This window comes from Monodelphis domestica, chromosome 2 (genome assembly GCF_027887165.1).
Source record: "Monodelphis domestica isolate mMonDom1 chromosome 2, mMonDom1.pri, whole genome shotgun sequence".
In the NCBI taxonomy this organism is placed as follows: domain Eukaryota; kingdom Metazoa; phylum Chordata; class Mammalia; order Didelphimorphia; family Didelphidae; genus Monodelphis; species Monodelphis domestica.
Window position 1 is genome coordinate 495,044,989 of NC_077228.1, and position 12,656 is coordinate 495,057,644.

The window sequence follows — 12,656 nt, forward strand, 5'->3', positions numbered from 1 at the left end:
CAGAGGTAAAGATAAGGTTGTTCAGCATATAATCAAGAGGAGGAAAGGAAGAGATAATTAGCAGGAACATTGGGGAAAAGGGCTGCCCAAATGCCAGATCTGTAACATGGTATCTTAGCCCTGCTCCAAGGTCACAAAATAGTAGGAGGGGCAGCATACCCACTGAGGTCCTCTGACTTCAAGTGTAGAGTTCCTTCTGCTACATTAAGTTCACTAACATCTTTCTACTGTCATTCTGCCCAGCCTCTGCAAACTTCGACAGGATATTTCTTGCACATAGATCTAATCATGTCATACCTTTTATTAAAAATATTCAAGTAACTGCTATTGTCCACTGACAATAGTCTTACCTTAACAAGACAACAGACAATTGCCAAGCCTTTTGCAATCTTTTGCATGGTACAATGGAAAAACCTGCCCTTATGAATTCCTATCTTTGGCTTTGGGATCAGATAAATTCAGATTCAAATCTTGCTTCTCATGCTGATTGTGGAATCTCAGTATCCTTCTCTATTAAATGACATAGTTGGACTAGATAACCTCAGAAGTCCCCTCTAGGTCTATGATATACCCTTTGGGGAATTTCATATTATTTTCTACTAATCTATACCTTAGCCAATTTATGAATTATTTTCCCAAAGACAGACATGCTGTGCTTTCTTGACTTTGCTCAGAGAGAGTGATATAATGGAATCGCTTTGGAGTAACTTGGAGAATCTGACTTGTTTCTCATCTCTGACATTTATTAGTTGTGCGATGTTTGGTAAATAACTTTCTGAGCTTCAGTTTCTTCATCTGTAAAATGGATATAACAGCCTTTATCTCACACTGCTGACCAAAAGAAATGTTTAAATCATTCTGCAAAACTTAAAGGAAGTACTATCAGAAAGAGCTAGCGATTAATATTGACATTCCTCTAATAGATCAACATAATAACTGTACAATAGGAACTGAAACTAGCTTGCTGTTATAACTTATATCACCTCCTTCACTCTTCCAACTTTCTTGAGCTGTATCTTCTCTAAGGTAGTTAGTACAGTGGATAGAACTCTAGTCCTTAAGTCAGGAAAACTTGAATTCCAAACTACCTGAGACCCTCTCAGTGTTCTTTAATCTGTTTTCAATTGTCTCTGAAAAAGGATAATAATGAACACCAGCTCCCCATAGTTGTGTTGACTTCGAAATAACACAGAACTACCAAAGTTGTCAGAAAAGCCACTCTTTAATCAGGAATAGGGATAGCTTTGTACTCTGGCCACCACACAGAGCCCAGAGCCAACTACCACACAGGGCCTACAGCCTGGGGACTCTGGGAACCTTATCCCTGGGAGAAAGCACCACACTAAATGCCAGCTCCAATGCCAACTCCACTTTGGGAAAAAACACAGTGCTGATTGCCAGCTCCGAAGAGAAACAGACCTTGGGGGGGTCTCATACCCTCTGGAGAATTTGCTATGGTAAGCCTGCAGAGACAAACCACAAACCTGTTGAGAACCCCTTTGCAGCCAGCCTCAGGGGTATCACCTAGGGGTCAGCTATATCACATCAAAGGCAAGGGTCAAATTCAGGAGCTGGGCTCCTTAGAGAAGACTTAACACCCTAAGGGAAGCCTTCAAAACAAATAAAAGATACTTAACATTAGCTATGTCCACAAATCCCACCAACGATATAGTTCCCAAAGAACTCTAAAGTCCATAGTTCCACCCCAAAACAGGGGTGCTTGGCACTGAGGTTTCTCAAAATGCAGAGGTAAACTGAGTCATCCAAATTTCTCATTGACAGTTGCTATGTATGAGGATAAAATGAGATATTTGTAAGATGCTTTGCAAACCTTAAAAAAGAATTCTGTAAATATTATGAACTCAGTAAATTATAGAATCTCTCCATTTTTAGTAACAAAAAGAATAGGAGTTCAAATCTTGCTTTTCTGCATACCACTCAAACTCTGGGCAAGTTAAAGCCTTTCCTTTTTATGCATTGTTGTTAAAGGACAACTGTATGGAGGAATCTTGTAATAAGAAAGTAATCTAATAATCATTCAGAGAGCTGTTGGGAATCTGAAAGACATGAATTCTAATTCCTGATGTCACTCACCCGCTATATGGCCTGGAGAAAATCCCAGGGCCTTAATTCCTTCACCCTTAAAAGGAGTGGGTTGGACTAGATTGCTTTTCTTGTCCTTTTCAGCTTACTAGGAAGGCTTTGTGCTAGTAGGCTGAGGCTAACGGTATATGGTTAAATAAACGTTGTAGGTTAATGGGCTCAGTGTTAGGGAAGCAGGCTGGTACAAGAGAGCAAAACTCAGGTTCAAAAAATAGTTTACTGTATTAACCTGAGTGCTGGGCAAGTTGCTTACTTTCTCAGGCCCAACTTTCCTCATCTGTAAAATAAGAATAATGTAGAACTGAATGAGAAGTTCTTAATACTGAATTCTAAACAATGTTGGTAACTATTTCAATACAAATTACAAAGGAATCCTCCGTATTTTATTTTAAATATTTAAAAACCTTCTGAGAAGGGGTCTGTGGACTTCACCACCCTGCCAAAGGAAAAGGAACTCTGACACAAACAAAGGAATTCCTGTACTAAATGGTGTGTTGGATCCCTTCCAGGTCTAGCTCTATGATTCTAAGTAGTGTGTGAAGTTTAAATCAAATAAACCAGTCCTTGGCTCCTCTCTTTTGCCCTGAACTCCTCAGGCAGGGTATAGAAGACAGCTCTCATTTGTCTCTTGCTTCATTTAAAGAATCTTCCAGAGAAATTTTCCTGAAAAGATCTAAATTTCCCTTTTCTGAGTTAAATAATCAGAAACGCTAATTTTTTTTTTCAAAATAGAGAGGAATTTATTATTATTTTTTAGCTTATGCATTTTAAAACGCTGTATTCTTGAACCTAGTGGGCGGAGAACAACCCCAAAGCCCCGACCCCGCCCGCGCGCTTTCAGTTCCCAAATAGGTCGGATAGTTGGCTATATAAACCGCTAGCGCGGAGTTCCTGACCAGTCTGGTTCTCTGCTAGCAGTATTGTTCGCAGTCTTTAGCCATGTCTGGGCGCGGCAAGGGAGGTAAGGGATTAGGCAAAGGGGGTGCCAAACGGCACAGGAAAGTGCTTCGGGATAACATTCAGGGCATTACCAAGCCTGCTATTCGCCGTCTGGCTCGCCGTGGTGGTGTCAAGCGTATCTCGGGACTCATTTATGAGGAGACCCGTGGCGTACTGAAGGTTTTCCTGGAGAACGTGATCCGGGACGCCGTCACCTACACGGAGCACGCCAAGAGAAAGACCGTCACCGCCATGGACGTGGTTTACGCGCTCAAGCGCCAGGGCAGAACCCTTTACGGATTCGGCGGTTAAGCCAGCTACATCTTGCAACCCCGCCAAGAAAAACCAAAAGGCCCTTTTCAGGGCCCCCCTCCATTGTCTTAATAAGGAGCTCTAACATATCTTTGCGCCTCTTGACTAGTTTTCTCGTTCTGATTTTTTGCTAGTAAGTTTACGTTCGGTCAAACTTGTAAGTAAAAAAGAAAGGTCTATTATGTAGCTCATGATTGCGTAAGGTTTTAACAGGTCGGTTTCCGCCGCGCGTCCTCCATTCGAGAGTCTTGGAAGACAAAAGCAGATTGGACTATGCACGTTAATGTCACAAAATGGAGTCCTGTTCTGGGTCTGTTAGGGGGAGGCAGTCTGGGTAAAAGTGCCAGAGATCCCGCGAGGTTAAGAAAAGGCGTAAACCAATCGGAGGGTAGTGCCAAGCAATGCGGGAGTATCTTGCCCAATCAGGAAAGAGGTATCTAATCCAGTCCGCTGTGAAGCTCGACATTCTAAAATTCTTTCTCTTTCTACGAAGTACTGGAAATTTAAAGCACACCTGTAGAAGGAAGAAGAGTGACATTTTGGAAAGTAACTTTTCACCATTGGAAAACGTTATAGGTTCTTTATCCTGGGGATATTGGGTATTCTTGAACAGGGTCTTGAAGTCATGCGGTATGTGTCTGAGATAAGATGCATTCTGTATCCACTTACCGTTTTGAAGATTTCTGTATTTTAACGTTCAGATTGTCAGGATTGACTAAACCGAAAGCATAATTTTCAATTAAATTTACAATCATTAAGAGTTTACTATGCTGCCAAGCATTGTAATCAACACAATGGGATACAAAGAAATACAAAATCTCTGCACTCGAGTTTACATTCGTAATAGAGAAAACATTTGTTTGGGTAAGTACAAAGTAGGTGGGAAGTAGCTTTCGTGGGGAAAGTTTTCGCATCTTGCAGGTGAAGGTTTGGTGGTTTCGGAAGAAGTGAGACCAGGAAAGGTTTCCTGGAACAGGAAGCGAAGGAATTTTAAGAAATGGAGTCTAGGAAGGACAATATTCCAGGTATCAAAGACGGCTACTGTAAAGGTAAAGAAAATAACAATCTATTAGGAAAAAACTGCTTATAGAGCAGTTGGACCATAGAATTCCTGGAGGGTAGCAATGTGTTAAAAAGCCTAGAAGGATAGGAAAGGGCCAGGTTGTGAAAAGCCATTAAAATCCAGTCTTTATGATTACTGTGTATTTCTTTCCATCGATTTTCTTCTTGTTTCTTTTTTATCCTGTCCCTTCCTCAAAATTCTATTTAGCTTCTAATCACTGCCTCTGTTATTCAGTCCTTTTTATCATCCCTCCACTTTTTCTGATTCCCTTCCCCTCCTATTTCCCTATTGTATATATTCCCTTACATTTTATATGTATGTGTGTATGTACATACATATATACATACACACACACACACACACACACACACACACACACACACATATATATATCCTTCTTTCTTAGAACCACCTCTGAGGAGAGTGAGGTTCAAGCATTGCTTGCCACCCTTGCCCCTCATTTCTCCTTCCACTATAGAAGCTCTTCCTTTCCTGCCTCTTTTATGTGAGAAAAATGTCTCCATTCTGCCTCTTCCTTTCCCCTTTTTCTCTGTACAGCCCTCTTTCTCAAGCCTTCATTGTTTATAGAGCTCATTCCAATAGAATCATGCACTCTATGTAAACTCTTTTATAAAGTTCTTAGGAGTTACATGTATCATCTCCCATATGAGAATGTAAACAGTTTAACTATTGAGACCATTATGATTTCTCTGTCCTACTTACTTTTTTGTGTTTCTCTTGAGTCTTGTGTTTGAGTGTCAGTTTTCTTTTCGAGTCTGGTCTTTTTTTTTTAACTCTTACCTTCCATCTTAGAATCAATACTGGGTATTGGTTCCAAGACAGAAGAGTGGTCAGGGCTAGGCAATGGGGGTTAAGGGACTTGACCAGGGTCACACAGCTAGGAAGTGTCTGTGGTCACATTTGAATCCAGGACCTCCCATCTCTGGGCCTGATCCTCAATCCATGGAGCCACCCAGCTGCCCCCAAGTCTGGTCTTTTCAAGAGGAAAACTTGAAAATCCTCTATCTCATTAAATATTCATTTCCCTCCTGAAGGATTATATTGTTTTGCTAGGTAGGTTATTTTTGGCTATCATCCTAGCTTCTTTGCCTTCCAGAAGGTCTTATTCCAAGCCCTCAGCTTCTTTAACTTGGAAACCATTAAATCTTATGTGTTCCCGATGGCTCCACAATATTTTAATTGTTTCTTTATGACTACTTGAAGTATTTCCTCTTCAAACTGGTAGCTCTGGAATTTGTTTAATATCCCCGGGAGTTTTCATGATCTTTTTTAGAAGGTAATTGGCAGATTCTTTCAATTTCTGTTTTACCTTTTGGATCTAAGATATCTGGGCAATGTTTCTTGATAATTTCTTGAAATATGATGTCTAGGTTCTCTTTTAATCATGACTTTCAGGTACTCTGATAATTCTTTAATTTTCTCTCCAGGTTGACTTTTTTTCTAATGAGATATTTCTTGTATTGTTCATTCTTTTGACTTAAAAAAATATTTCTTAATATTTCATGGAGTTATGAGCTAACACTTGCCCAATTCTAAATTGTAAGGAATTATTTTCTTTAGTGAGATTTTGTAACTCTTTTTCCTTTTGGCCAATTCTGCTTCTTAAAAGTTCACACACCCCTATCCCCCACCCCCAGTGAATTTTTGTGCCTCTTCTGCCATTAGACAAGTTTTATTTTGTTTTTTAAACCCTTACTTTTTTAGTAACAATTCTAAGACAGAAGGGCAAGGGTTAGGCAAATAGTGTTAAATGACCTGTTCAGGATCACACAGGTAGGAAGTGTCTAAAGTCAGATTCTAATCTAGGTCCTCCTAACTCCAGGCTTGGTGCTCCATCCGCTGTACAACCTGCTGTCCTATAATGCTGTTTCTTAAGGTGTTATTTCTCTTCAGTATTTTGTGTGTGTGTGCGCGAGTCCCTTTTACCAAACTGTGGGTTCTCTTTTCACAATTTTCATGCATCATACTCATTTTTCCCCCCAATTTTTTTCTCTACTACTATCTCTACTTCTTCCAAGAATTTTTTTGTTTGGATTTGAGCCTAGTTAGGATTTTTTCTTTGAGGCTTTGTTTGTAACTGCTTTCATATTGTTGTCTTCTGAGTTTATGTTTTGGTCTTCTCTGCCAGAGTAGTGGCTTTTTATAGTCAAATTCTTTTTGTGGTTGTTTGCTCATTTTTCTAGCCTATTTCTTGACTGAATTTATGCTAAAATTGAGCCTTGTTTTCTTAGGAGGTGACCTAAGCTTTAAACTTTTCAGTGCTGCTATTTTAAGAGCAAATTCTAGGGGTCTGCAAGCTTTTGGTGCTTCCAAGGTGGTGTGATCCTGGGAGAGGTGTGGTCACTGCTCTCTTGACCAGCACTACTCTGATCTTTTTCTAGGAAAGGCCCCTGGTTGTCCTGCTGTTGTGCTTGCACTTTCTTTGCCCTAGAATTGCTACCAGGGACCTTTCAGTAGCCTCAGTGTGACTTTCCCCTGGTGCTCCTCTCTGTTGTGAGGTGGGCTCTGGACAGGTTTTCACCCTACTGTCACAAAATTCTGCCTATCTCCCAAGTTTTCTTAGGACAGGAAAATGTTTCACTCTGATCTTTTGTTTGCTGTGCTTCTCCAAAATTTGATTTGAGGTGTTATTTTAAAGTTGTTTGGAAGGGAATGCTGAGATTGTTCAGCTGGGCTGCCTTTTAAAAGAAGCCAGTAGAATTTGAACACAAAATTCTTACCCTGAGACCAGGAGTATTTAGGGGAGGCAAATATATACGTGTGTGTATATACACATAAATATCTTTATGTGTACTTACATGTATATATACACACTCATAAAAACACACACTTCTCACTTCTACTACAGCCAGCTCCAGATGGCTAGAAAGACTCTATTGTTAAATTTTCAGTATAAGCATTTATACCTCACAAATATGTAAATACTAAACACACACACACACACACACACACACACACACACATTTCTCACTTCCATTCAAAGATGGGAGACAACATAACCACTACAGGAAACCCATTTAAAATCTGAGGCAGCCTTAATTTGCTATGAAGTTTTCTCTCACATCAAACCTAAATTTTTCTCTGTACTGCTTTCACCCATTGCTCGTAGATCTCTCTCTTCTGGAGTCATATAGAACAAATCTAATTCCTCTTTAGGAATATGCTGGAGACACATCCTATTAGTTAGAGATTCAACTGTCAAATTTTCATTATCAGAATTTACACCTTAGAAGTCTGCAAATATTATAAACCAGGACTTGGTTTATTATTATTTTTTTATTATTTTTGCTTATTGTTTAGACTTGAGAAAGAGAAAATGGTAATAATAATTAAACTGAGAAGTGTGTTGTATAGCCAGTTGTTAAACATTTACCAGGACATGTCTGTCCCTTCTCAATAGGAAACCACTTGAAGATTGAAATGAAATTAGTCTGGCATGTTTTATCCTTGAAACAATGCAGGTTCTTTGTAATTAGCACTTCCCTTTCTAGGGGTGATGAATTTCCTGTAGACTAATGATCTCTTTAATGATCCATTCTAGAATTTTCCTAGAAATTAAAGTGAGCTCATTGCTCTACAGTTTTCAGATCTTGTTCTTAACACACATATGCATATACACATACATTTAAAAAAAATTTGAATCCTTCCTATTCTCCAGTTTTGTGGTATTTCATTTGTTTCCCATTATCTTTCAAATATTGCAACCTGTGAATCTTAAAACTGCTCAGACTCTACATCAGAAGATTTGATTAAGCTATTCCCCATTTTTAACAATGGAGGTACTTGATCAGGAATGTATTGGGAACTTTAAAATTACTCCACCCTACTCAGACAGTGTCTTAGGGGAAGATAAAGTTGCAAACTCCTGATTAAACAATGAAAAGTCCCTAACTCATACTTATAGTGAAGTAAAAACCCTAAGCTAGGTGGTCTATTTTTAGATCTAATGCAAAAGGGTGCTAAGTACCTATAAAGGTTAAATTAATCACTATAAGGTCAAGCAACTTACAAAAGGCAAGCTTAGCAAAAGAGATGTGAAATACTCAGAAGATATAATATATCCAGAGAAGGTGAAAACTAAAGAGTGATGAGAACTAAGAATGGACAGTCCGGGGGAAAAGCGAAAAGCGTCTACTATGATTGGTAGATGTGAAAATTTAGGGGAGGTGACATAAGAGAAAATTCTCTTTAAAAGGAGCTCTCTGAACTCAGTTCAGAGTTCAGGAGTTCAGAGAAGGGTCTCTGATCTCAGTTCAGGAGTTGAGGATTTCAATGAAGGACTGGAGCTTGCTTGGGACAATCTTGTGGTGAGTGATAAAGACTGACTCTCTCTCCCTTAAGGCTCAGGCCTAGGCCATTTGGCCTAGGCCCTTTCTACTATTTTCTCTCTCTCTATCTTCCCTTAATTCCTTCATCTGTATTAAAATCTCCATAAAACCCAGCTGACTTGGGTATTTTCATATTTGGGAATTTTCCCATGGCGACCACTTATTTTTAATATAAATCAAGACACTAAAAATTATCTTTACAGTTTGATCGAAACCTTTACAGTTTGGGCAATTCACAGTCTTGATGAAACCACATTTTCATGGTTACAAACCATATCTACCAGTTCTTTTAAAATCTGGCCAAAGAGATAATGGACAAAAAGACTTGTACAAGAATATTCATAGCTGCGCTCTTTGTGGTGTCCAAAAATTGGAAAATGAGGGGATGCCCATCAATTGGGGAATGGCTGAACAAATTGTGGTATATGTTGGTGATGGAATACTATTGTGCTCAAAGGAATAATAAAGTGGAGGAATTCCATGGAGACTGGAACAACCTCCATGAAGTGATGCAGAGCGAAAGGAGCAGAACTAGGAAAACATTATACACAGAGACTGATACATTGTGGTACAATCGAAGGTGATAGACTTCTCCATTAGTATCAATGCAATTTCCCTGAACAATCTGCAGGGATCTAAAAAAAAAAATACTACCCACAAGCAGAGGATAAACTGTGGGAGTAAAAACACCGATGAAAAACAACTGCTTGACTACAGGGTTGGAGGAGATAAGACTGAGGAGAGACTCTAAATGAACACTATAATGCAAATTCCAACAACAGGGAAATGGGTTCGAGTCAAGAACACATGTGATAACCAATGGAATCATGCGTCGGCTATGGGAGAGGGAAAGGCATGGGGGGGGAGGGGAGGAAAAGAAAACGATCTTTGTTTCCAATGAACAATGTATGAAAACGACCAAATAAAATAATGTTTAAATTAAAAAAAAAATCTGGCTCATCTCAGTTAGATGACCTGAATTCATCCAGGATATCTAGGTTCTCTCTTTCCTCTGTTGAATTCAAGTCTTTCAGACTCAAAGCCTAATACTTTATCCACTGAATCATCTAGCTGTCCTATACTCTAAATTTGCTCCTTGTTTATCTAGTTTCCCCAATGGAAAGAATACCAGCTCCTAGAGAACAAGGATTCCTTTATTTTCATTTTTGTAGACTCTATAATACCTAGAAAAAACATATAGTGTAAAATAGGCACTTAATAAATATATGTTGATTGATTTATCTTGAACATTACCATCCCCTTAGCCATTTTGGTTCTGTAAAATTTTTAGAACCCTAAGTCCTTTGCCTTGACAGAGAAAAATGATTTCAAAATTAGAGCTGAGCAGGTTTATCTCCTCCTGACTGGCAGTTTATATTATCATTCAAGCCACACAAAATAATATCTCATCTCTTCCTTGATCCTCTCTTATCTCCCAGTACAGCAACAAACAAACCAGGGGAAACCAAATAAAGTGAAACAATAGGAAAACCCATCTCCCTTCTTGTTGTCCTCAGTTGTCTTTTCCAGTCTCAACTTATTCTGAGCATTTATATTCTTGATAACATATGTTATTCTCTTTTACTTAGACTTGCTTTCATCTTCTGTATTATTTTGTATATATGTTTGTGTTTATTAATCTTAAGTAGTTAATAAGTTTTCTGCCTTTTTCACAACAGGCACCTCAGACAAATTCCATTTTTCTTCCACATTGCTTTATAGTATCATAGAGGTAGAACTAGAAGGGTTCCCCAAGAGCATCTAGTCTGACTCCCTCATTTTACAGTTGAGGAATTTAAGGCCCACAGTGGTTGAAGGATTTGTCCAAAGTTGGAGAGGTAGAAGTGGCAGAATTTACTGGAATTAGAACCCAGGTCTTCTGACTCCAAATTCAGATTTTTTTCCACTACATTTTTTCCCTTTTTGTCTTTAGAATGTCATTCTGGAGGATATCCTATCTTTCCAAAACTGACTTTCCTGGTAAAATTAAAATTAAAATCCATGAGATCCTATCTATTTTTTTTAATTCTTTCAACTCTGTTCTCCTCACGTCTAGAGTTTATATGAAGCTCTGTTGATATCAAGAATTCTAGTAGAGATCAGTTACTTTTCTAAGAGTTCTCTTAATTTCTACTTCAGCAACTAATTTCTCATTATTAGTGAGAATCAGAGTCAGAATAGATTTTGATTTGTTAATTGCTTCATCTTTAGAAATTATTTTCAATGTAACTCAATTTACCTTAAGAAGAGAGAAGCAGTTGAATAATTGAAGTCTTCCATCATTACTATACCATGTCTTTTTGCCAGACTTTTAATTTGTTTCCCAAATCATTCAACTATTCCCTATTTCTGATCAGAAATTGGCTTTAGACTATTTAGTCTAAAGCATACCCCAGGCAAAATTCACGTGTGTTTTTCATTTCATCAGCTTTTACCCTAATTTTCTTCCTAATCTTCCTTTATCATGGATTTCTTCTCATTAATATTTCTTCTTAAAATAATTTTTATTTTCCCCCTCAATTATATAAAATCAATTTTCAGCCTTCGTTTTAAAAAAAAAAAACTTTTGAGCCAGATTCTCTCCCTCTCTCCCTAATACAGATTTTGCATGTATAACACTGTAAAACATTTTCTGTATTATGGTCATTTTTTGGAAGAGACCTGGAACAAACAAATGAAGAAAGTGAAATATAGTATGTTTCAGTCTGTATGAATATACCTTCTTAGTACATATTCTGTTAATTGTGAATAATGTATTCCCATCTTAATCTACAGCACAGTCACAAATTTCATCCCACCCCTGTTCAAAGTAACAATAATTCCCTTAGCTCCTATTGTCTTGTGGTCAAACATGTTATGTTTTAGACCTCCCCAGGGTTCTCAAGTAGCCATGAAGAGACTTGAGGGGAGGGCGCCTAGTCTCTGCCATTGGCTCAATCCTCCACAGGTAGCATTACCCCAATTCTAGGGTCCCCTATAACCTAGTTATAGTTAACCATTAGAATATTAATTCATAAAAAAGAATATTTACTTAAAAGATATAGCCAATAACAGCCATATGAATATTGCCCCTCTGAAAACTTGGGAGACATAATCTGCCCTCTTCAATTCCTGTAGTCTTTGAGGAGAGGAGAGAGATTCATTTCTTGGCCTAACTCCATTCCTATATAGCATGGGCTCAACCTAGCTTGAGTCTTAGCACTCTAGCTATCAGGGATTTCCTGATTGGCTGTCAGCATTATACATCCTAGAATACTGCTTACAAGGTCACCATGATTCCAATTCCTGAGTCAAGAGGATCTGTAGCCTGCACCTAGGACGGAAAAGGACATGTGAAAGAAGCTCAGCCCCCAAATCTGAATCTCAAGCCCATAAGGCCTAGAAGGAAGAGAGTACCTTCCCTACTCCCGGCTCAGGGCATGATGCCTGAGCTTGGAGTGGACACAATCTTACCCCGGGACAATGTTGGGATGAAAGGGAAACTCTCAGTCTGGTGGATTTAAAGATGCAGCCTGTTCCAGCTACATTGCTATGAGAGGGGCTACTCCTACCCAGGTAGAGGAATGCAGAACATCCTCTCCCAGAAGCAGGACCCTGGCAGCTTCCATATCGGGGTCTCCATATCACATCATCCAGGCATTTACAAAACTCTATTGTATCAATGATATCATATCCTCAAAGTCAAATTTGTTTCCTTGTGCTAGTACTTCCTCTTGCTTGTTGTCTCTCTCCTTTATTTTACTCTGGTCTCAGTATGCCCATCTGTAAAATGGAGTTGATAATGCAGTACCTATTTCTGCCAGGATTCTTGTGAGCATAAAAAGAAATAATATTTGAAAAGCTTGTAAACCTTAAAGGGTATATAAATACTGGTTCAGTAGGCAATAGTG

The 12,656-nt window shown here is 38.7% G+C and overlaps 1 protein-coding gene across 2 annotated transcripts in view; it reads left to right on the forward strand.

The window, feature by feature from the left end:
- Positions 1 to 2,982: 2,982 nt before the first annotated feature.
- LOC107648921 (histone H4) overlaps positions 2,983 to 12,656 on the forward strand; it is a 31,885-nt gene continuing 22,211 nt past the window's right edge. The window contains exon 1 of one of the 2 annotated variants that reach the window (XM_056819321.1): positions 2,983 to 4,218. In XM_056819321.1, the coding sequence (XP_056675299.1) occupies positions 3,043 to 3,354 (312 nt within the window). In that variant the 5' untranslated portion in view covers positions 2,983 to 3,042 and the 3' untranslated portion in view covers positions 3,355 to 4,218. The remainder of the gene's footprint in view (positions 4,219 to 12,656) is intronic. The other variant, XR_008916795.1, reaches the window with a different exon arrangement.